Raw genomic sequence first — 26,346 nt, forward strand, 5'->3', positions numbered from 1 at the left:
AATATGTTGATGGATTATGGCAGACTGGTATATGTAAAAGTTTAGTCAGGATACTGTTTTAAAACCATTTCAATTCTTTTGATGACAACATATAATGACACCTGTACAAAATTTCCCGGGTCAAAATTGACCTGAGGACAACAGGAGGATTAATGCCACACTTCAACACTGTAATGCTTTTTTGGTCTTTTGAAAAGACAAGCAGCTGGATGTCTAGTCTTGATTTGCTGCTTAGCTGTGTCTCCAGGAGGAGCACAGTCAAAGCTGTTCAGAGGAAGATAGGGGGAAACATTTAAAATGAATCAAAACTGCAGGACAGGTTCAGATTGCCAAACACCTGGGGAGACAAGGTGCTAAAGGTGGCTAAAACTGAATATTTGTTTCCAGTAAGCGCCCCTTGAGGGAGTCTGTAACACATTGGATTGATACAGAAAGAAAAAAAAAGAATTTAGAAAGGGATCTTGCAAAAAAAAAAAAAAAAAACCCTCTTTGAAAATGTGTTGTTTTAGCTTCCTTTTAGTTGTATCTGAGAATGCTGCAAAATGTGTAAAATTGACTTGAGGTGCATCCACACTTCTCTCCACCTGACACATAAAGGCTGCTCACTAACAAACTTATCTAAAGTATACAAACATAACCAGAAACATAAGAGCAAGAAAAGGCCTTGTGAGAGACAGATCACCTGACTAAAAATTAGTTGTTTGTTTCAGAGACGAGTACAATCAAATTACTGGCATCACAACAACAGATGGCTGTCAGGCGACAAGGATTAGAGAAACCATCAGGTTTACACTTTCACTGGTCTAATCTTCAGCAAATACACACACATAGCTTGCATATGCACGTCTTGACACTACATCGCACACACCATCAGTGCAAAATTAACACGTTAAAGGTGGTCTTTTTAGGAATAATCAGTAGTAGGAGTTTTGTCTTTGATGAGAAAGAACATCAAACACAAACACACACACAGAGTCCCCTATCAGGTGAGGAGGATTACACAGACACACTATTGTAGGACAGTCATGCTGCTCTGGTCACTGGTCTAATCCAATTAGTGGTGAGCAGCTAAAAGTAATGGGATTGTTAGTCAGGCCACTGTACAGACCTGCTTAGCCATGACTGTGCGCCTGACATTCAGTAATTAGAGTTGTTAGAGGTTGTTTAGCATAGCGGATGAGCGTTTTATATAGTGTTATAGAAAAGAGATGAAGTCATACTGCTGGTATAACATAAAGTGTAAATGGTTTTAATGTAAAAATATGTAGAAAAATGTTGCTGGAGACACAAACAAAGTCTCCACAGAGAGTTACTGTGCAAGCAGCCTGGTGTCCACAAAGAAGGAGAGAAGGGATGAACAAGCTGGATATCCATCTGGGACGGGAACAGAAGTCTTAAGGAGGCGTGAGAAAATAAAGTATGAATGACTATAAGAAGTGATGGGAATAAAAAAAAAAACCCTAAGGAATCAACTGTGAAAAATCACATTCTTAAGAAGACAGCGTACAACTTCACAGTCATACCTATAACTTTAATATTTTATCTTTTTATATGGGAAACAATACATACTGTATATGTACACACAATGTGATGTAGTATTAAACATGAAAATTTTCTGATTATCTGCTGATGTCGATACTGTAATATTGATATGATCAAGATATCATATCAACATACATACATTATGTTGACACTAAATACATTATGTTATTTAGTGTCATTTGGTGAATTTGACTAACAAACTGGAGCGATATAGAAATATCCATGAATACTAGGTTTGGGGATTGTCTGAATATGTCAAGTATGTATTTAAAGTAAATATAAACACCAGATGTGTGGGCATGGTTGTTGTCTCTAATGAAGTATGTGCTGTCTGCAGGTGAGATCTTTAGTTCTGCAAAGGGCTGGGCAATATGGACAAAATCAAATTGACCAAATACCTCGATATTGATATTGCAACAATATTATAGGGATGACTATTGGTGCTTTCACAAAATGTTTCCACAATTATATTTTTGATAAATAATCATCAATAATGTGGATATAATAACTAAGTGGGTAAAGGCAAATAATAGAACAGCTAGAACAGTCTGGTGCGTTCAGAAAATGACATCACTTTACTGTAATGCAGCCTTTGCCATATCACCATATTATGATATCCAATATCTAAGATAATATCTAGTCTCATATCACGATATTGATATAATATCAATATGTGGCCCAGCTCTGATTCTACACATGAGAAAAACTGACTCGGGAAGTGCACATGTAAGATGCTATGACTAACTTTATGTGAAGAATCTGGCTAAAGTGAAAGGTTGAATAAACGCCTATTTGTATTTGATATATAGGCTTAAAGAATCAGAATGAAATAAGTAAAGTTTAGTGACCTAAAATATCTATCTTTTTAACTGTACTCTTTAGTAGCGTGCTAGTGTCAGATGATTATGTTCATTTAGAGGCCTCGTCACTCCAACCAAAGACAAAAAAAACATTTCTGCTGAATTTCATTACCAGTTTCATCAGAGTGTTGTGGTGACAGTTTTGTGTCATTTAATACAGCAAGTCTACAAAAATTGATTCTAAAAGCCAATTCTGCTTCACTGTCACATCTCTGATCACTGAAAGATTTACACAATTTAATTCTGTACTTTGAAAAGTTTAGTAAAAACAGATATACTGTACATAACATTACAAATAACTTGCTATAAACTGTCATCTGTAAAATTACAGACTTTAAGGCAGTGCTCCTGTCATTATTAGTCCATTTCTGATTTGTTTTTCACCTACTGTTACATTACTTGCAGCTGACTCGTTCCATTTGTACATTTCAGACTTTCAGTAGCTTTTCAGTTACTTAACTTGTTTCGTCAATGGCACTACTGTAATTCTGTTTTTTGCGATGCTTTACTTCCTAACCCTATTTAGCAGTTGCATTTTCCAAAACAGCCACCGAACAACAAAGACTTGTCTGTAGTTGTCAAGTTGGTGAGGAACAGAGAAAAAAAAACATTGGCCGGGGCCAAACTCTTCTAAAAGAACTGCAGCAGACTCAAAAACAGAACAAAGCCTCATTGTCGAAGACTAGTTTATCAAAAGAATACACAATAATGCTCATGTATAAAACATAGAAAACAGGAAATGAAAAACAGTAATAAAATATACTTTCTTTTCTGATCTACTATTTTTTTTTTAAGTAGCCCATAATAATAAATTGCAGTCCACTCTGTTTCATATTGTCCGCGCTCACACATTCATTTTTCCACAGCATGTTCGAGTCCTCTTCTGCTCACTTTGTCCTGTTTGTTATCACCTGTGTTCATTGACCGGATTACATTATAAACTTACAATATTCTCAACCCAAGTGTACATTTCTGATGTGAAAGGAGCTGTTAAAACAATATTTCTTTTTGGGAAAACTGGATGAGGAACAGTGCCACCAAAAAACCAACAGAAACCTCAAAAATTTGTGAATAAAACTTCTTCTGCTTCACTGAAATTGAAATAAACATTGTGAATTGATTTGATTGCTTTCAGGAATGGAAATAATTTATCAGAAAACTCTTTGCAGAATTTAAAAAAAAAGAAAAAAGAAATTGTTGACCATCTTCTTTTTGTTGACTGAACAAGTTGCATAACAGCATGAGATGAAGAGGTCCGCTCGCAGTGAACGTGTCTCTTAGTGCGGCTTCATTAAGGCAGATACAGCACATTAATCTCACTAATGGAGGTTTTGCTCACTTTGCCGTCAGATGAAGGTCACGAAGCCCGGCTGCCATAGTGAGATGCTTGTTTTAACAGCCGCAGTGTCAAGATGGCCGCCGCGAGTAGGAAGCCTCATTAACCTGCGCAGACACACTTGTCAGGTCACAGGCGCTGGAAATCTGCTCAGGTAATTGAACTAACAGCAGTAGTTACACCGAGACGAACGGATAGAGTCCTTTTTGACAAGAAGATGAAGTGTTTTTCCTACGTTATTATGAACAGAAATCTCCAGCTTGATCTTCCTGTGCCCGAGTTTCCCAATCAGCTGTGGCTTTGTGAAACTGTCCCTTGAGGGATTTTACAAAATCATGATCCAAAGTCATCCTCATTTGTATTTTTCTTTTAATTTTTTCCTCCATTTCTCTTTTGCTCCCCCAAACAAGTGACTCCTCTTCAGCTCATTTGCTCTGTTGTTGAAGTTTGGACTTAACTCTGCTTATCTGGTGTTCTCTATATGTATCGCGAGTGTGTTTTGAGCAACGTCAGCACAACTCACTGATGCCAGAATTTTTCCCCCTGCAGGGGTTAAAGGTCAAACAGTTATTTGAAACAGGCACGGTGATGTCACTCAGCACTCAAAAGGGGTCCAAACTCCAAAATCATTTGTGGGATTCTCAAAAACAACGTGAGCGTTACAGGTCCATAAACTGTGTCCCAGGTTCATTGGAAGAGTCTCTTTAAATAACGATCAAAGTTGTATGTTTATTTATTATTTAATTATATATTTATTTCATTTACTTTGTCATCACACTATGTGTCCCTCTTTTTTTTAGGATCCAGTTGTTCCACCTGCACCTCCTAGGTCCATTCATCCTTAATGTCCTTCCTTGTTGATCCATTCTGTTTGTCCTTCAAGCTCCCTTCCTCCGTCAGGGTTGTGATCAGGATGTTATACAGGAGAGCAGAGAATCTACCCGTCCATCATTCTGCTGTTAACATATAAAAAACCTGCTACACTGAATTTGTGTGGCTTGATGTGAAAAAGCAGGAGATTCATAAACAGAGAAGAAAAGGAAACTAGTCAAAAAAATTGAAGCGATGTGTCTGAACTCATCCTGAACAAAACCCTGGAAATCCTGTCATCTATCCTTCACCCTTTCTTTCCCTATTACCTTCTCCCTCCCTGTCAACTCCCGCCCCTCCTTCTCCTCCTTTTTCATCCCCCCCTTCTGTCCGTCTATCATCTGTCAGCGTGCTATTTACACACAAACTGGTCCACGAGCGTTGTGCAGCGCTTGCACTTGACGTAGCAGCACCAGTGGAACTTGCAGTGGCAGCGCTCATGCTTGTAGGTCTTGAACTGGTCGTATCCTCTGCCGCAGCACATGAGCTCGCAGCCGTCCATGCCCTCCGAGGTTTTGTTGCAGAGGCGGCCCTGCGTGCCCAGCGAGCCGGTGGTCTCGTTGCGGAGGCAGTAGTCCGGGCTGGGGTCAATGTAGACCAGGTCTTCCGGGGTCGGGGTGTTGAAGCGCTTGTCTACCAGCTCCAGCTTACCCTGCAGTGAACAAAAAGGAGAGAGTTAATTGTGATGATTATTTTTCAAGGTTATTCTGTTCAGTGTTGTGCTTATTAACACTCCAGGAGGAGAGATGCATCCACTATGAGTTAAGCACCTTTCGTCCGATACGCATGGCGGCAGCGCTGTCGTACTTCTCCTTCAGAAACTCTCCAACACGTCTAAAGTCAGCCAGCTGGAGCCAACAGGTCTTCAGACTGCAGGAACCCGAGACTCCATGACACTTACAGGCCACATTCGCAAGATTGTAGGCCGCCTAGAGGGGTAAGAAAGAGATGCAGATGTTATATATGTAAAGGAGTCACAAAACCACAGCAACACAACCGCTCTATCTCTGAGAATCTTTCCTGGGATCTGCAGTACACAATAAACATCAAGGAACCCCTCGTGGACAGGTGTCTCTCTCTCTCGTAATGCACTTAGAGCGCAACAAACTCAACAACACATCTGGACACTGCATCTGCGTACCTGCTTCTCTCAGTTACATCTCCGACTGAGAGAAACACAGATTGCTTCCGTAAACAACCGTGGACTGAGCTACTTCCGCCATTTACCAAAATAAAAGAATTTCAAAATAAATTACAAACAAGGATTAATAACATTAAAATAACTCCCATATGTTAATAATACTCTTGATTTTTTTTACATTAATACCAACTGGAAGACAAGTGAGACACACAGGATATTATTCACTAACTTAAAGTTTGCTGAAATAACAAAACCATTTTACTACATATAGATGTGCTAAGCTTTGTTTCTTTATATATCAGTTCATCTATATCTCATCCGTACAAGGAGGAAAGCCAAAAACTGAATGTTTGAGCTGTTTTGTTTTAACACTTGCACAAAACATGTCTAAAGATAAAAAAACAGGAAGAAAAGTTTAGAAATTTGATGTAATATGAAAGTTTTTAAACTTTGTTCTGAGTGTGTTTGACTGCAGGTTTATATTTGCTACTACGCTGCTGCCATCTAGTGGTGATTACATGTAACTACTCCCTCCCTACACATTTAGCAATAAATCATAAGTGGAGAAAATAAAAGGATGAATGTGTAATGTTTTAACACTCATTTTTATATAGTTTTAGTTAATGCTCCTCTCAGTCTTTTCATGTCTTGATTTGACCACGTTTTTCATGTTAAACACATGCATGACAATATCTTAAGTCTGCTGTCGACAAATAAAAATGGGATGAAAAAAAGCATGTTGAATAGTGGTTTGAATGTGGCAGCTGTGCACTTATTCAGCTCCTGAGGGATGTTGCTTCTAAAATTAGCTTCATACAGCTTTAAATCTCGCCTTTTTTCCCATTTTTCTATCATCATTGTGTGGCAGTGCAGAACTCCCTTTTGTAAAAAAAAATGTGCAGTAAGACAGATAAACAAAAGGGACAACGCACAGCAAAGAAAAGCAAAGAAAAGGTTTTTTGCTCCACCAAACTAAAACAAACAGCTGACTCAGAATAGAGACGCGACTAACCAGAGGAAATGTGGCTCTATTGTAAATCAACTTTCCCACACAGTCCCCACAGTATATAGAAAGGAGTTATTTAAAAGAGTATGTGTGAGAGAACTACAAATTCATATAATATTAGTATATACAAGACACACTTTCTCATTCAAGTGAATGGGAAGGTGGGAAGGAAACTTTCACTTTGAATCATGACTTTGTAAATGGCTTTGTCTTAACGTTATGAAGCATTTTGTACATATGGGCGTTAAAAAACAGAACAGGAAATACAAGATTTATGGTCCTAGCAGTAGTGAACTTTAGGGGGAGCCCAAGCCAGTTGTATATGACCCCCCCCGACTCCTCCTCCTCCTCCTCCTCAACACACACTCCTACATACATGATTGTGTTATGTTTGCACCATTGCCAGTGAAACAAGTCCACTCACACTGTACCGTCTGAATCCCTTATTTCCGATTCTTAATTTCCCCCTCCCTGACTCACACAAACCCATCACTCGGTCTCCTCACGTTGCCTGATCTCAATTACCTTCTCACCTCTGTTAACCCCTGGCCCCCAAACACCCCCCGACCCCCACCTCTAACCTCCTCTCCTTTCCTAGCCAGCAGGCATAGCACTCGGCACCCTCCAATCCCCTGATTCAACCTCCATGACCCCCTCAGACAGACAGGGGACAATGACATTTTGTAGGAGGAGAGGCCGTGTTTTGAGGGTGTGTAGAAAATAAAAAGTGTGTTTTTCAGACATTATTTGACTGCTACTGAGCAGCGTATTGAATATTTTTTCTTTCTATCTGTCTGTTTGTCAGAACGAGAGTGGAGCTCATGGAAAGTTTTGGTATTTTTTAAGGTTACAAAGGGTTTCAAGCGTATATCACCTGGAGGAAATCCTTATATTTTATGACTCCTTGTTTTATGAGCCTTCATGTTTGCTCAGATCCCCCACTGTGAGGTTTATTAGAAGGTCAGGACCACAGTAATAAGAAAATTAGGAATTTAACTTTATTCATCTATGGTCCCAAACTAAAAATAACCTTTCCAAGGATATTAAGGAGCTAAAATCTGTGAGTTTTTTAAACAGCAGCCAAAAACTGATGTACTTCCGTTAGTTTTCAGTTTTCTTCTGTCTCTGTGCATCCGTTTAGCAATTTAATTTTCTTTGTGCTCCTATTAATAGTTTTAATAATATAATACTTTTTTTTCTATGTGACCTTTACTTTTTTCTTGAATTTGAGCCACATTCTTTATAGTACATTAACAGTGCTATAGTAACACTTAATTATTGTTATTATTCTTACTAGCTGCCAATGACCTCATGCTGTCAAATCAAACCATGCATGTGTGTGTCCAGAATCACACTGAGCTATTTGGTGGGTCGTGCCTGCTGGGCGCAGAGTCACTGGACCTGATGAAAACACACACACATACACATACACACACACACACACACACACACACACACGTTCAGCCATCCGTGGTGGAGACACGGTCTCTGTGTCAGGCACAATAGGTTCTGCTCAGACAGGGTTAGGGGTGAGGAGCCGTGTTTGTGTGTGTGTGTGTGTGTGTGTGTGTGTAGAGAGAGAGAATCAGAAACAGAAAAGGGCAGAAATAGAGAAAATAACCCACCTTTTGTGAGCAGTGAATGAGGGGGAACAATAATGAAGAAGAGGGAAAGATGTTGTAGGGAAACTGACTTTAACACTATTCATTGGTCTACTGATTCTATATAACAATTAAAAAAAACCTAAAGAAGAAACATTTTCTCTAAAACTGTCGTTGACTCACTTTAGGGCTGCAACTAACAGTTATTTTCATTATCCATTAATTATCTGTTGATTATTTTCTTGATTAGTCTATAAAATGTCAGAAAACAGTAAAAATTGAAGATCACTGTTCTCCCATAGCCCAAGTTGACATTCATTGGAGAGGTTGAAACCAGAGAATTTGGGCATTTTCTTTTTTCTTAAAATATGACCAAAAAAAAGAATCAATTAGCAAAGTAGTTGGTGATTAATTGGACTAATCAATAAATTGACTAATTGTTGCAGCTCTACCTCACTTCAATACCAAGAAACACATTAAAATGTTTAAAACTCACTTTAACTTCTGCAAGTAAAGAAAAGTCATGTTTGAAAGTGACATGAGAGAATAACATGGGAACAAGTTTTGCTTTTAAATGTTCATTTAAGGAGCTTCAAGGGAAAAAATGAACATAATTTTTACACACTGTATGACTTCAATCCATAAACTCTGTATCTGCTTGTGCCAACATTAAAGGCGTCTGTTCATCACACTTTTATTGAGCGAAATAATTAACCCCAAGATGCCATTTAAAAAAAAAAAAATTCTATTAGTTTCATGCCTGATTTTCTGCACATTTCTATGCAATTAAGCATCTTTGGAAACCTAATAATCCTGAATAAAATTTGAAATAAATGTCTAAGTGTTTGTACTTTGCTGCCCAACATGCAAAGTTTGAGACAGTTATGATATTTCATAACCTGAAGATCAAAAGTGAAGAAAAGTGCTAAAAGTAGACACACATTTGTGCTTTTTTTGGATCCAAACAAAGATGAAATGCTTCTCTTTTGCTACGACTTATTTTATTTCCCAAATCTCAACAGTTACAACAGCCTGTTATTGTCTTTAGACTGGGAATGAACACCTAGTTGTTTTCGTCTCGATGTGACAAGCACTGCCTCATTTGATTTGTGTGAAACGGAGACAGTGAGCCTAGGTGGCTGTGTACGTGTGTGTGTGTGTGTGTGTGTGTGTGTGTGTGTGTGTAGGTCTTTGAGAGTCGGGGGAGTGTGACGGAGGTCCATCCCTCACCCTGCGTCTCTGTCTCCAGACAGTTGTACACACATAGACGACTACGTTGTCCGCCTTTCGCACAAATCAAATGAAGCTGAGCGTACACACACACACACACACACACACACACACACACACACACACACACACACACACAGCGGCACGCCCCTGTCACCTCTACAAAAGCCCTGTGGTTTGCCTTGTTCAACCAAGCAAGACAAATCCCGCTTAGGACAAACCGGCGTGTCCACGAGGAGAAAGAAAGAGAGAGAAACAGAGAAGGAGAGAAACTGTCTTCCTCTCACTTGCTCTCCTCCTTTTCATCTCTCTCTTCTCCTCTCTTCCGTGTCGCTGGACAGACAACAATGAACACCAGGGATCAAACAGGAGAAAGAAAGAGAGGAGGAAAAGTTAGTCCAAAAAGTGTGTATGTTGCAGAGAGGCAGAGAAACTGTGTGTGTGTGGGTGTGTGTGTTAATACGAGGCTGTTGCAGTAGATCTTTCTCTCTCATACACTCTCTTATAGCCCCAACGGGACCCTCAGCAGAAACACAACCTCTCCAGACCCTCACCTTTGACCTCTGACACACACACACACACACACACACACACACACACACACACACACACACAAGCGTCTCTGTCTTGTAAACAGCTTAAACAAAGCTTCTCTAACTGAAGATAAACACATTCTCCTGATCCACTGTGTGCCAGAACGGGCAAATGGACCTTTTACGAGGGCGGTGTGTATAACAGTGTGTGTGCGTGTGTGCCAGCATGAGTGTGTGTGTACGGCTCAGTCAAAGGTGAAAGGTTTCTTTTAGTGCATTTCATGTAAGGGAAGCATTCTCAAACAACTTGGAGCTCCGACACCAAGTTTGGATCTCCTTATTGTTTGTGTATGGCAACCAGCGAGGTACAAAAACCTCAGAGACCCAAACATGCTCAAACTATCCATCTCTCCATCCATGAATCTTTTTTAATTATTATCTTCCTTTTTTTCACAACTTCTACTCTGAAATCTCATCGTACAATTAAAAATGTTTTCGTCTATTGTGTCGCTGCACTGATATGTGTCTCTGCGTGTTTTTAAGTGTCAAATTGTGTGTGTGTGTTACTCTATTGGAATGTGCATTGACTGGGTGACCTAGCCAGACTCCAAGGGCGTTAGCAGTTATACCATTTGGACCCTCCCAATAAATAACCTACACACACACACGCTCACATAAACACTGCAAGGTCAGGCAATCGGGGGCCACCTTGACTCATACACACATTCCTTACGGTAAAGGGTTAGGAAGAGAGGATACACACACACACACTTCCTTCACTAAGTCTCACTCCCAGATGTCGAAACTTCATATTGATTCTTTGACAAAAAGTGTGTGATGATATTCTGCACGTGTTTTGTCTTCCATACCTGTCTCCCTGCTTCGTTATTCTGCAGGTTCATCAGTGTACGGGAGTGCTCGGGCGAACCACGCGGGTAATTCTTCTCCCTCTCCCTGGCGTCCACAAACTCCCGGGCGAAGCGGTAGCCGTAGTGCACGTTGTCGCCGCAGCCGCCCCACAGCCAGTCGCGCGGCAGGTCACGGGGTCGAGCCGCTCGGCTGCAACCGCAGGTGGAGAGCTCGCCCTCGCGGCACGCCCGGCTGATGGCGTTGACCACGCCGGCCGCACTGATGGCGTAGGTGAAGGCTGTTTCCCTGGAGCCTGGTGGAGAGAGGAAGTACAGGAGGAACCAAAGTGAAGGACGGATTTAAGCATTTTAAATTCTCAAACACAGTTACATTTTGTTATTACCTTACCTGTTACCTTCTTTTTTAAAAAAAAAATGTGTGGTTGTGTGTGTGCATGTGTGCGTTCAGTGACAGGAAACAGGGGTAACTGCTCAGGTTAACCCCCCTCACACACACAGCAACCCCCCCCCCCCCCCCCCCACCCCTCCCTGCTTGACCTAACAATCGACAATAGATGTGATTTTAGGCTTTAACTCTTTACCTGGTAAATCTAAGTAGCTTTAAACACCAGCTCAGTGTCCAACATACATGAACAGGATTTAATAAAGTTAAAATATCTCTTTCTCCAACATAATTTGGTGATACTTTTAGGTTTGGTAATACTTTTTGTCCTAGTTCTGGCTGGTTAAACTTTATTTTAAAGGATTATTCATTCAGATTTTTAAAAAATGTACCTTTTTAACAACTAACAAATCATCAGTCAATCTGTTGACTATTTTCTTGATGAATTGATTAGTTGTTTGGTCAGCAAAATGTCAGAAAATGGTGAAAAATGTCCATCACTGTTTCACAAAGCCCAAGATAACGTCCTCGAATGTTTTCTTTTGTCCTGACCAACAGTTTACTGTCATGGAAGACTAAAGAAACCAGAAAATAGTCACATTTAAGAAGCTGGAACCAGAGAATTTGGACATTTTTTCTTAAAGAATGACTTTGATCCATTAATCAATTATCAAAATAGTCTAAACATGCTTTTCAAGAAACAGTGTCCCCTGTCTTCTGGATAATCTACTGTCCTCATTGTCAACTGTTTTTTTCTGGACCTACTTTCCAGTGAAAGAAAGGAAAGATATGTTGCTTTTAAACCACTTTCATTGTATTGGCGAGGAGGCAGAATCTCACATGTATCTCAAAATCTGGACAAATTAAATCAAAACTATCTGCATGGGTAGATGTCATTAGAGATGAGTAAAAGTAATGAGGGTAACTATATCATATTTATTAACACTGGAGGAGGAGGTGGGCCAATGTCAGTAGATAAACTTCATCTTCAGACTCTGATGCTGACTCACTGCACTGTGCCGCCATCTGAAAGCAGCTGCATGGTCACTTATCAGAGGAATATATCCAATATTTTGCCATAAAGGTTTTTAGTTGACCTGTGATCAGCTCATAGTACCAGTTTCCTGAACTTATGGAGTTACTCTTACTAGTTGCCTGGATGCATTTCATTCAACAGACAAGTCCGTATTAATGATTTCTATTCACTCTAACACCATCTAACACCATCTAACACCGTGGAATACACAACACAGCTTGCATGTCCTATTCGCTGCATTAATACACAAACCATGTCAACACACAAGGAAGAGGAAAAAGCACAAAGAAAACTGCCTGACAGGTACTGTAGGAGGTTAAGTGCTCTGAAACTCCACAATTTGCATGTGAACAGCAGCAAAGAGCCTTGTGGTACTTCTGGTTGAGGCTGCAAGAGTGTAGAGTTTTAATTTCAGCGTTTGACTTACGATCGGTTTTCTTTGTTTAAAATATGCCACAAGCCTGATTTCATTGTTGTTGAGAAATCAACTCAACATTTCCTCATACAAGACTCAATACTGAGTTTAATGGATTATACTTAACGGTACTTTTGGTTATAGAGCTTTATCCTTTTGTGATCATTTTTGGATGACGATTTGAAGAGAAAACAAATGAGTGATATATCCTTCTATGTGAAAACTTCCTTTAATAAAGCCCCTTAATCCATCATATGTGTTTCTTATGGTATATAATGCATTCTCTAATGCATTTCTAATACTATAATAGACCTCTTTTTTCAGAAGATTACAGTGTGTCCATTGTTATTAATTGTGATTTTAATGTTATGTTATCATATTTAAAGTCTACTGGTATTTATATCTTCTATAAGAAGGCTATAGTATTCCAATTAATGCAAGTTTGTTTGTTAGTTGATTGTATGTGACGACTTTAACCTCGTTTTTTTAATGTGCTACTACTCTACAGGTAGTTTAGGTGTTTTTCTGTGTTATATGTAGCCTGTAGTATCACTCCATAATATATTATAGGGTCGCTGTAGTCTGGAATCAACACCAGCTAGCCAGACAGGCAGGTATGCATACAAGTCTGAGGCGTGTGAGCTATTCATCCCCGGTTTTAGGAGCAGTCAGGATGGTCGTACATATTATGCAGCAGCAGGATAAAGAGACAGAGACACAGAGAGAGAGGGAGAGAGAGGGCGAGTGGTTTATGAGACGGCGGAGCGCAGACTTCAAATAGCAGGTCCGGATTTGCCGGCTCGGTGTCAGCTCATCAGCGCATTTCAAAAGAGGAGCCGCAGGACAATGGACCGACTAACACCTCCATATAAACCTGGAGATAGACTGACTGTCAATAGAGAGACAGGCAGAGAGGGACGGAGACAGAGAAAGAGTAGCTTACACCTCGTCTGGCTGCCCGCAGCGGATTTGACACTTACTTGTTGATGAGAAGTTTCCCACATCGCCTGCTGGGAATTAGACGCATATGATACTGATACAGGATCCGAGCCACCGGCGGACATTTATTAAAATAACTAAAATAGCCTACATGACACGTGTTTCGGTCCTAATTTGTATGCGTGTTCATAAGTGTCTCTCTGACTTGTTTCTGTCCTCGTTTTAACTCGACCACCTTCCGCGTCTTTGCGCGTGCGTAAAAGCTGGAAAGACAAGAGGAGTGGATTCATGTTTTGAGCAAATGCTCACTGCAGTTTCCATTAACAATCACATCAGTGACAAAATTAAACATTATATTCAAAATTTAAGTTGTTTTGAACATGCAATTAATAATGAAAAATATTCAGTCCAAATTGGGAATAAAAGATTAATTCTATGGATGTTATAAAGCTGATTAAATATAAATACTGTGAAGTATGTATCCTACAATAAGAAGTCTATAAAGTTTGTATTGAGTAGCTACATCACAAAAACTGCAAGATTACTGCCACATTAGACCTGAATATAAAAGTGATGCTATCGGATATAATAAGGCAGATAAAGCCTCAGAGTCTATTACAGTAATATTATGATGATAGACCTAAAAGACCAGAACTACAATACCTCAGAGGTAAGTACCACAGCAATACTATAACACACTTCACACTGTCAATCACAAAATGTACATTACACCACTGAACTAAACAGCACTTTTAGTATGGCTGTGGCTACTAAAGCCCCTTTTCCACCAAAAGTTTCAGGTAGCTTTGGAACCAGAGGAACTAATCTCAGGAACTACGCTTGGAACTAAAAGTCCCTGTTGTGCATCCTGTTTGTGTTTTTTACCAGGTAGATCATGCAAACTAGACTAGTTGAAGTGTTAAATCTAGATAGAACAATACTGTTCACATCTATAATTTTCATTAGTAATCTTTATAGTGACATGGCCTTGGCGTTATCACTGTCAGACTGACTGACTTTCTTAGAGTAACTTTTTGTTCTCATATCTTATCATGATGTCCGCTATTGTCAGATCTGTCTATTCACCAGATCAGTTGTGTCTCTACCAACTCACCACACTCTAATTCATTCAATTTCAGTACTTCTGCCACTGTTCAACTATTAAACATTCCTGTCAAAACAATTATATACTTTACAGTGTTTTATTATTCCTGCCTGTCATTTGACTGACCTCAAATGACCTCTGTTGCCCTGTCAAACCGTCCACACCCTGATCTATATGAGCCATCAAAACACTGGCTGTGTTTACACTGACCCTTTTATTCCACTGATAAACACGTTTTATTGCTGCATTACTGCCACCATGACGGCAGTTTAATAGATAGACTGCTCATCAGGGTGGACCTATGTTCTCTCTCATACGACTTTATGATTAAAACAGCTGATCACACTGTTATCATTGACATTTGCCTTCATTATTATGTATTTGTGCTTTGATTGGGGTTAACATTAATTTCTGGGCTGATGCATAATTGATTAAATCAGTATTTTTTGCTTTTGCAGTCTTACAACTAAAGTATTTGCTATATTGACATACAGGTTAGAATTTGCCATAGCTCTCAATTTGATTGACATATCTTTCAAGAGAAGAAAAAAAAACAGCAACAACAATCTTTTCTGATGCCGTTTCTGGTCTCTCAGCTCTCATTGAACAGCAAACTCACCGATCTGCATGACCCGTCCAAACACTGATGTGTTGTCCACGGTGCTGCAGTTCCACCTCCTATGTCTGAACTGGTACTGGCACTCCTTGATGCCAGTCTTGGCTCCGTCTCCGATGTAAATCATGTGGTCCTGGTACAGCTGGCACAGCTTCCTCTGTCCCTGTGGATCGCAGGGCAGTGCAGGAGAGATTATCAGAGATTAGTAGGTTAATGGTTTGATTCTTTATTGGTCCCTGTGGGGAAATTCTCCTGTTGTTTCATCATTTTCTCAGAATCAGAAGCAGGGACAGAACTAGGTGTGCTGGAAACTAGAGGGAGAAACCTTTATATTGTGATGTAACAGGTTAAACTAAGGGGCTTCTCCATAATCAATGAATGTGATGATGTTGTAGAGTCTCAAGATGACAGGCTATGCTCAGGATTTAAAGTAAGAAAAGATTTGTGAGCTTGAAAAGTTGTCCAGGAGGAAATATTTACAACGTATTGAATTAAGTATTATATAAATCTAAAACTGCTCTATGCCTGAAATCAGGCATGCTGTCTGAGAACTTTAGGCCCTGTATGCTGTCACGCTAAAATGAACTTTTGTGTTCTAGCATTGCTAACATGATTTAGCCAGAGTCTTGTGTGTGATTTATTTAATCTTTGAAACTATATTTAACTGTAAGTAGAAGTCTAAAGCTGGCAGTATTTCCCACAGTCAGGAACTTACTTGAGAGAGACCAGACAGCTGACTGCAGAGAGGCTGAGCCCCAATGATGTACATCTCTGGCCGCTGGATCGGGGTGAGTGCTAGTGACCTGTGAGACAGAAGCCATATAAAGTCTAAATTTAAGCTAATAAAATGAACCTGTTAAGGGAGGACAAAGTTCAAACACACGTTTTATTTGTGAAACTGACCTATAAACTGTAGATAAATAAACTCTCCTGGTGTACATGTCTGCAAGCACTCACCTCATGTTACCTTTTGTCCAACAAAAACAACAAATTGAACACTCAGAATCATGTTTGCCTTAAAAGGAAATGACAGAAGCAACAACTTTTCCAAAACACAGAAAATACTGTGTAACAGATAATCTCACTTATCTGTTAACTCCTTGTGACTAGGATAAGTCATTTAAAGTCTCTCTGAAGAAACAGAAATCAAATTGTGTGAATATCTTTCTTATCCAGAGAGCTACAAAGGAATTCAGTTCTGTGCTTCCTAGATATAACACAGTCATGAAAATATGGCACTATTTTGGCAGTAAAGGTGCATTTGTATGATTAAGTTTACTGCTGAGGGGCACATTTTGATGCACTGTAATCTTGTGAATGGACACTTTATCCTACAAACTTAAATCCTACTCTGATTCTACATAAACTGACAGGATGGTGACGTCCTCAAACATCCAAACTGACCTGCACACACCCTCCACTACATTATCACAAAGCTAGCTGAATAGCATTAGTTGTTCTGTAAGTCAAGAACAAGTGTGGCTGATTGAAGGTCCTATGGGCAGCAGGCTGCTGTGCGGGCCATTTGGGGCTCAGCAGGGTAAATATTGTGACAGAGCCTTCACATTTGTTCTAGTCGCTGTTAGCGCTCCACCACACGACTGGATCGCGGCATGATGCAAAACTACCCCCCAAAACACACACACAGACTCAAGAGGCAACACAGAGTGACATCTATAGCTCACAATTTTCCATTTGTCGTCTTATTAGTAGTCTAAAGGCAAAAAAGATGAGGAGTTATGGTGAGAATGTGAACCATAAGTCGTGCGTAAAATCTCATATGCGCGCATTTTAAAGCCGGTGCAAATTCACAATGAAACTCGACTATAGGGCAAAATCTTATATGATAAGAAGTTTGTGTAAGTTTTTAACTAACTCAAAAAAGTCCTCTGAGAATCTGATTTATCTGTGCTGCTAATGATCACCGAATGGAGGCCAGAGTTCATCCACGTTTTATTCGAAATCACAACGCTGAGCCTATCTTTTAACACAATCAATGCAATGCCAGTGATCAGTTACTCACCACCATGAATTGGCATCCACCACCAGCAGTTGGGAGCTGCAGGCGAGGAAGGCGGCTGCCAGCAGCAGATGTCGGACGGCACCGGTTCGCCTTCTCCGGATAGGCCTGTTGTCCATGGTCCGCCGCGTCACCGCCACACAGCCGGTCCTGGGGAAAGTGCTCTGCTGTTGAGACATGGGCAGAAAGTAAGGAGGCGTCCTGCTCGGTCCTGCTGGATCTTTGGGTCAGGACGCAAACCCTGCAGTGGGTCCGAATCCGATTCACGTATGTCTTCTGTTTTCCACACTTGTTATTAATCTATATTATCAGTCCGCAGTCTTTCCTCTCCCCCCAAACCAGTTTCTGGTGTTTACAAAACTGCCATAAAAGCCTTAAAAAGTCAACCATAGAAGGGCAACTTGGTAATCCTCAGAAAGTTTCACTAAGGATGAGAAAATACAAGCAGAGCCCTGGTCGGTATTAGTGGATCTGAAATTAGAGCAGCATGTTTCCAAAAGGTCAAAGCCTGCTTGTAAAATATATGAATCCAGTTAAAGTCCAATCCCAGGTCGTGCGTAAAATGGTTTGGTATCAGCTGGCTTTTACGCACTTAGACATGAAGGGAGAAGCGAAACAGGAGCGACTTCTCTGTCGCTAAAAAAAGAAACAAATAAAACAAAGCAACAATGTGAAACGTGCGATCCGTTGTTGTCCCGGGGAAAGATTAACAAGGAGATTAAAACGCTAATTGAGCAGCAAAGCGACTGTTCCTTTCCCTTCCTGTCCCCTCGCGGCCACTCCACATCTCCCTCTCCCTTTCTCTACTACACTCCTCCTCTTCTCACCCCCACTTCACCTCAGAAACCCTCTGCCCTCTCTCCCTCCCTGTTTTACGGCCATACATTGCGCGCGCCCGTGTTTGTGCGCGTGCGCAGAGTAGAACACCACATGGGCTTTGGACACAGTCAACGCTGAGCCAAGACCGGGAGCACCTGTGATGCTGGTGACCTTGCGTCCAAAGGGTTTGGAAATGGACAAAGTCAGTTATGATCATGGAAAAATATTCAGGACGTATGACTCTGTTTTTTGGTTTTGGTGATCGATTCCCCTGATGACTTCCTATAAGTGTTTTTCTGAAGAGGCATCTCTTCTATCTCTAGTCAGTGATCAATAAATTGTCCATACAGAGACCCTATAAGATGAGGCAGTGTACTAACATTTAAAACCTGAATCATAATTATGTGAATCCATATAAAGTTACAGTCTGGTAATAATTTTTAGCGTCAAACAACTTGGAACTAATCTGTTCAGGTTAAAGGGGGTAACACGTGGACAGGACACAGTGCTAAAGATAAAATAAAACGCACTAGAAGAATTAGTCTGGACTATGTGTATCCCCAAAACAGAGAGACGGGAGAATTACAAGCACGAGCTGGGGTGGGGGTTGAGCGTTTTTGGAAAACCTCAATCAAAGTTCACGTGCGTCAAATTCCTTCTATTAGCTGAAGTGAATAATTTGTTTGAATAAAAGGTGAGCGCTTCAAAAACACATAATCCCCTCTCCTTTGGTCTGCGAAAATAAAGGGCAACCCCCCCAACACCCCCCTCCCACACACACACACACACACACACACATTTACGCACGGACACATAGACGGTCAGGAGTCCTGAAAAGTCATGAAAGTAAAGAAAAGGCGTGTTGAAGCGAGCTCTACCCCAATTCATAACCCGGTCAAAGACAAACTGAAGCCGGGTCGGTGGGCGGTGAACCTGCAGAGGAACAGACTCTTTGATCTGACTCAGTGCTTCTCAAAAGAGTGCGTCCACAACCAAAGGTGCGCAAAGGGAAGATTAGACCAGGGCCCCCCAGTCTCCTAGTCTTTAAAACATTCATTAAAAAAAGCTTCCTAGACGGTAATTAGTTTTAGTTTAGCCTATTTTACACCAATAACAGAATAAAGTCATAGAATAAAGTACCAAAGGGCCCCAAACTCACATAGCAATGACTGTAGGAACATTATGACAATATTACGACAATAACGCATTTTGATTTTCATTCATCCATATTTTGCCTGCGTAAAAACACAGTCAAGGGAAAATATGTTGTAGGTTTTAAGATCGATTTGCTTAAAATTTGAATGAGCAGCTGAGAGGAAATTAAGGGTTTAACGTCACTCTAAAAGGCTAATTTGAGTGTATAATATATGATATTTTTAAAAATTTCTAATCAATATTCTCATATGAGGTGATGTGTTGTGATTCATCTTCATCCTTCACTTCACTATAGGATTTCTAACAAGAGGTGTTTCTCAGCAGCACAGAGTCGGATGTCACTCGTCTCTGCATGATAATAGACCCGCAGCAATGTTAAGCAGAGGTCGCACACCTTTCATCTCCCGGGGGCCCTAAACTTCCCCACACCACACCGCACACACGCACACACACACACACACACACACACACACACGGAGCTCTGTGAAGTGATCTAACTGGCTGCCTTCAATATACATCTGATTGATATTCTGCAGTGTGTGTGTGTGTGTGTGGGCTAGTTTTGGGTCAAATTCAGGTTGAATAAGCAATGAAACAATGAGAAACATTTTGGGAAACGTAATTAGGCAACAATATGTTGCAACACAAAAAACAAAACTGGTTCAGTTAGCAAGGAACCCTGAGACTGAATTAAATCATCTCTTTTTCCACAGCTCTCTCCATATAAAGAAAGTGATGCACCTTGTGTGGTTTGTGTCAGCCTGATGTGATCAGGAAGTTACTATGACAACAGCGCCTTCATCTGGTGAAACATTAACATTGACTTCTCTCAACATGAACTCATCCAGAATCTACTTTGGGCATATTTTGATTTTTAGAAAAAGTACTTTCTTATGACTTATTATACAGTATTTCTGCTGCTGCTTTACACAGAACAAATATGGTTATCAGGCAGGTTTGTAGTGGTTTATTGATCAATTTAAACAGAAAATTTAAAATGGGATTGAATATTGTCAGTCTGTTTCTGCATATTGTTAACCTGAGGTAGAGACTGCTGTGCAGATTGTAAAGCCCTTTTAAGGTACTTTTTTAATTGACTTAAGTTGACCAAAATGAGGAACTTATACCAGACCATTTGGACCCAGCAGACATCAATTTTGTGCCCCAAAAAAATGCAAATCCTAAATGAACATTGAAACAGGGTTTTCTTGCTGCAATCATTCCTCCTGCTCATACTGACCATCAAGACATCCCTTCATAATGCACTTACAATATAAGTGATGGGGGACAAAATCCACAATCCTTGTTTTGAGAAAAAATGTATTTAAAAGTTTATCTGAAGGTAATATGAGGCTTCAGCCATCTGAGTTGGTCAGAGTGGATATACTGTATCTTCCACAGTTACAGCAGTTACAGTCCTTTCAGTGAAAAATGTCCCTCTTTGTGTCTCGATGGACAGTGTTTTTAAGGATTGTAACAAAAAAAAGGTATTTGGCACTTTGAATGATATGAACTTGATTTGACTCATTTGGACGGCTGAAGCTTCATATTAGCTTCAAATAAACTTTTAAATACATTTTTGCACAGAAGGAGGACTGTGGATTTTGCCCCCCATCACTTACATTACATACATCACTCGGCCATCCTGACAACTGACATCAATATGTCATCAAAGTTGATTCGTACTTTTGACAGATCATTGCCCATCAAATCAGCATTGTTTGCATTACAGTGAAGACAACATTTGCACAGAAGAAGGACTATGAAATTTGTCCCCCATTACTTATTCTGAGAGTGCATTATGGGATCTCTTAATAGCTAGTATGAGCAGGAGGAATGATTATGGCAAAACAAACAAACAAACAAAACAAAAAACCAGACAAAAAACAAAAAAAACATGTGTCAATGTTCATTTGGGCACCTGACTATTGTTTTAGGTTAGACTTGAATGTGTCCTTTAAGAAACCAGAACCCATATGACAGCTTTGCAAACTGACATTGGATCTTAACAAAACATAATAAGGATCCCATACAGCTAACAAACATTGTGGCTCAGCATGCAGAATGTCCTTGTATCTTGTATCACACTTCAAGTATGTTCAGCCTGTCTCTGTATGTTATTGTAACAGCTGAAATATTCGGCATAATGAAAGGCCGGGACACAGCAGTGACTCGGCATAATGACAGAGCAATCAGCTGCGGCCCTGTTGTTAAAATGCACAATCTGTAAATGACATTACATCACCCCCTACTGTTGCCTTACTGTACAGTCTGCGCTTTATAGATGTTGCTAGAAACTGCAGAAATTCAGCTCTGTCTCTTCTTTTCATGTGTGTGGCCCCTAATGTTTACAAAAGGGTAAAGGTTAGAGAGAGGACTCATTAAAATTCTTGCTGATGTTTTTCCATTACAAGAGAAAAAGGATGTGAATTTTGGTTGAGACATCTGTGCTAAATTGAAATAAATAGGTTTCTCCTACTGGGATTTTGGCTAATTAAAACATACTGATTGTCTCCTCATGTGGGAACTAAAGAGAAACAGGCCAGCAACTTATTCTGGGACATGACCCAGAGCTGCAGAAATACTGGTCTGGAGCAGCCAAACTGCTCGGCAGGATTTACTGGCGACTTGTGATGTACCGATTGAAACACAAGGAGGAGCAGTTCAGCCATAGTACAGACTGCAGCCAAAGAAAGCGGGTAAAATGAGACAGGGAGGGGTGAGGGCATGGAGAAAAACTTGGACCAAGTGAGCTAAAGAAAGAAAGAAAGAGGTAGGAGGGTAAAACAGAGAGAGTGAAAGAGAGAGGGAGTGTCCAAGTAATGGATACAGAGAGAGAGAGAGAGAGAGACAGACAGAGAGAGGGATAGAGAGCGAGAGAGGACTAGTCCCTAGAGGATATGAGCAATAGCCATGCAACAGGGAGCAATGCCTGAGAAACTCGGCAGCTCCTCTCTGGATTAACAGCAGCCTCGCTTTTTATTGCCTACAGTGCCAGACTACAGCGGGCGAACCAGCCAGCTTTCTCCTGCAGGGAAACCAGCTGCGGCCGGCTGATCTAGTCGGCTCTGATCCCCTGGAAGGTGCTGGTGCCAAAATGCTAAATATCAATTTTTAGAAATGACTGTCACTTGAAAATTGATCATCCCCTAGCTGAAAAAAAAACAAAAAAATCCTCAGAATGTCGGAGGAGGCAGAGGAGGAATATAAAAGAGAGGGGGTTAGACTAGATGCATGGAGGGAAATGCAGTCTCTGTCGCAACTTTACAGACCAAAGCTGTTTTTAGGGCATTCAAATCCTAAAATGTCCAAGCCTTCAAATGACTAACAAGGCATAAATATCATGTTGTAAACAAGGCCATGATTGCAGCATGAGCCACAGAGTTTTACTCTAACACATGACAAGCAACTGGCAACCTGAACATCTTTCTTGTGCTTGAGACACAACCATTTCCTCCCTTTTTTCTCTGAGCTGCCTCCATCTGAGGGTCAAAGGTCAGGTTCACTTATAGCCCCCCTGCAGTGATTTGGGGTCTTTCTCGAGGATATTTCAGCACACATCGTTCAATACTGTACTTATAGAATTCCATGTATGTAATTAAAGGGGACGTAACATGTTTCTTGCGATTTCCTGTTATTTTGATACTGCTGTGATGTTGGCTTGTTAATGTTGTTGAGGTGAACGTATGTAAAAATACTTCCTTCAAGTCAAAAGCCAGGGCTTCAGCTGAATGCTTTGTTTGCAATGTCACCTCTACTTCCTCCTCCTGATGATGTCACATCGTTAGTGCATGCCCACAAAAGGCCGTCTGTTATGTGGTATTTTGTTGCTAAGGTTGTTCACAGGCTGTTGGCGTTGTCCACTCACATATTTTGGATTGGATTCGAGTTCGAACATGTACAGATGTTTTTCAGAAGTTTATATTTCGAGTGATGAACTTTTGTTTGTTGACGTAGCCTCTGGAGCTGATAGAAGTCTGCCGAGGGGCAGCTTCAAGAAACTAACCAATCAGAACAGAGTGGGCTCATCAGGAAGGGGGCCCACTCTTAAAGAGACAGGAGCTAAAACGGCCTGTTTCAGACAGAGGCTGCGTAGAGGGTCAGTTAAGATAAATAAGGTTTTTTGAACTGTAAATCACGCAAAGATATAACAATAAAGCTCCATAATAAAAATATAGACCTGAGAATGTGCATGATATGTCCCCTTTAACACTTGTTTCTATCTGTCAAACACCATCTGTAAAAAAAACATTCAAACTCATTGTTTGTTTTACCTTTCTCATATTACATTATCCAGTAACAGTGACTAACACATTTTCAGCTCTTATCTTACCCCAATACTTAATGTGTGCGGTGTTTTTCTTTTTTGAAAAAACATGATGAAAAACAGGACGCAACCAACATGGGAAGATCAACTAACTAACCAACAGAGAACTCTCAGCTTTATAGTTTCTGTCTCAACCAAACTCCACTCTGTTTTGCTCCTTCAATAACTTTGCTCACAGTGAAATTGCACATCTTTATACTCCTACTCTACCTTTAAAATTTCAACAATATAGTATGTTATCCTATGTTTATATTTTGTTATAGTTATAGTATATTCTAGTATATTCTTTATATATTTGTTTTTGTATATATATTGTATATATTTCTCTCTTCTAGTGTTGATATGTATATTTACTGCATATTTACTGTCCTGTGCAATGCCTGAATAAGCTATCTATCTATCTATCTATCTATCTATCTATCTATCTATCTATCTATCTATCTATCTATCTATCTATTCCACCTGCCATAGATACGTGTCTCTCTTTCTTTCTCTTAGACTTTCTTTGTCTCTCTTTCTCCATTTCTGTTCCTCTTCCAAAAACACACGTATACACACAGATGCACACACACACACACACACACACACACACACACACACACACACACACACACACACACACACACACACACACACACACACACACACACACACAAACACACACACCCCTGGGGGAAATGTAGTGGGACTTGGAAGCAGCTGAGAGGGGCTTCGGAGAGGCCTTGGGCTTCATATCTGCCTCTTTGTGTTTTTCTTTCTACATGCGTGGTTGCATGTACGATTCTCCTTTATTCACTGCTTCTTTCCTCCATCATCCTCCCTTCCTTCCACACTCACATCCCCCCCACCCCCCACCCCCACCCCTTCTCATTTTTGTGTCTTCTTCACAAACACGCATGCTCTCCCCTCCCCTCCTTCAACCCTTCCATCTCTCTTTCCCCAACTGTGTCCATCTCCTCCCTCCTTCCCTCCATCCATCCTTCTGTCAGCTGGCAGAAGATGAGTCATGCCTCTAGCTGGGAGGCTAAAACTCACTCTCTCTCTCTCTCTCCCTCTCTCTCCCTCTCTCTCTAAATATATCTTCTCTATACTTCTCCACCTCAGTCTTTCTACATCTCTTTCTCTCAGTCTCTCTCACACTTCTCTCACTCTGCATTGCCATCTGTTTCTCCACATCTCTCTGCTTTGTTCTAGCACTTCACTACGAAGCACTTTTTTCTCCCTTCCTCTCAGTTTCTCTCACGCCTTTCTGTTTCTTGCTGTCAATCTGAAAGTCAGATTGCCATTCCTGTTTCTATCCATCCATCCCTCTATCTATTCCTTCTTCTCTCCCTCCCTCTCTTTCTCTCACACCAACTGTGCAACCGGGTGAAGGGTGAAAAGCTGTTTTCACCCTTCCTTATCTCTTGACTGTGTTGATGTGAACACGTTCTCACTCCTCCTTGTTCTCCCCATGATACAACTTGTAATACATCTACTTGTTCATACAGTCCACAGTATCTCTAGTGTCATTTTACACCATTTGGCCACATTAATTGTTGTATTTTTAACTGTACTTGGTAGATATATGCATATACAGATACTGTATGTTAGTTATCCAGCTCTTGCCTTTACATAGTGTCTATCGTTTGTTCATTTCTGTATGTCTTTATTTAGTAAATCTTACTGTAAACTTCTCTAGGTTGCGTATAAGTAATTTGAGAGCTACTAACTCATATTCCTTGTATAAAATGTATTGTTGCTGTGTACTGGAGACAACACGTTTCCACTTCAGGTGATTTAATTCAAAGGTAACTACATTTTTGGTAAAAAAACAAACAAAAACAGCCATTGTTAGACCAGTGTTATAAACTGAAACTACATACAAATTGCTTGCATCTGTGATTTACAAATTGTGATAGGTAATGCAACACATTATTGCATAAAACATTTAAAATACAATGTAAAAGCAAAACTACACACAACCACTCTTTCAAATACATGGTAAAAAAAAAGGTAAATGTTATTTTACAGACCTGCATTTAGTCTGTTTTTTTAGCAGTGAAGTGAATTCGAGCTAAGCTTCAGAGCTAAGCTAATGCCATTTACAGCCACTAAAAAGTTAGCTTTATATTTGGCTCTACATTAAATATAGCAAAATTGATATATTACTAAACTGAAGTTTAAGTTCATGGTGATGGTTTCTTGGCTGAATGTCACTAGCTAAGCTATCAATTGTGCCCAACTTAAAGTCACATGATACAATATCTCATTTTGTTTGGCTGCTGCATGAACCCTGAGTTTTTAACCTTTTAGTAAATTGCAGCAGGTTATGCACAGTGCAACACTGGCTTTAGCTTCCTGAAATATTGAAGAAGAAGTATAGTGGGAGTCTAAACTACTAAATCAGCCCAGACCTCAGTGCAAATGAGATAGCTACAGTATGGCTGGCCTCGTTTGGCACTGGACTGGAACCCTGGAAGAGGCTGAATCCCTGATCAGGAAGCCCAGGGATAAGTCACCAAGGCTGGGCCAGATCCCCTGATTTCCCCCCTGGTGCCCTGG

General features: G+C 40.3%; 1 protein-coding gene across 2 annotated transcripts in view; it reads right to left on the reverse strand.

Annotated features, from left to right (window-relative positions):
• Positions 1 to 4,678: 4,678 nt before the first annotated feature.
• Positions 4,679 to 26,346, reverse strand: part of wnt5b (wingless-type MMTV integration site family, member 5b) — an 84,161-nt gene continuing 62,493 nt past the window's right edge. Inside the window, exons 3-8 of one of the 2 annotated variants that reach the window (XM_042402982.1) lie at positions 17,505 to 17,668; positions 16,197 to 16,284; positions 15,485 to 15,644; positions 10,989 to 11,281; positions 5,379 to 5,537; positions 4,679 to 5,260 (exon numbers count right to left, since the gene is read on the reverse strand). In XM_042402982.1, coding sequence (XP_042258916.1) covers positions 4,961 to 5,260; positions 5,379 to 5,537; positions 10,989 to 11,281; positions 15,485 to 15,644; positions 16,197 to 16,284; positions 17,505 to 17,620 — 1,116 coding nt within the window. In that variant the 5' untranslated portion in view covers positions 17,621 to 17,668 and the 3' untranslated portion in view covers positions 4,679 to 4,960. Of the gene's footprint in view, positions 5,261 to 5,378; positions 5,538 to 10,988; positions 11,282 to 15,484; positions 15,645 to 16,196; positions 16,285 to 17,504; positions 17,681 to 26,346 lie in introns of those variants that run through there. The other variant, XM_042402981.1, reaches the window with a different exon arrangement.

This window comes from Thunnus maccoyii, chromosome 23 (genome assembly GCF_910596095.1).
Source record: "Thunnus maccoyii chromosome 23, fThuMac1.1, whole genome shotgun sequence".
Taxonomy (NCBI): domain Eukaryota; kingdom Metazoa; phylum Chordata; class Actinopteri; order Scombriformes; family Scombridae; genus Thunnus; species Thunnus maccoyii.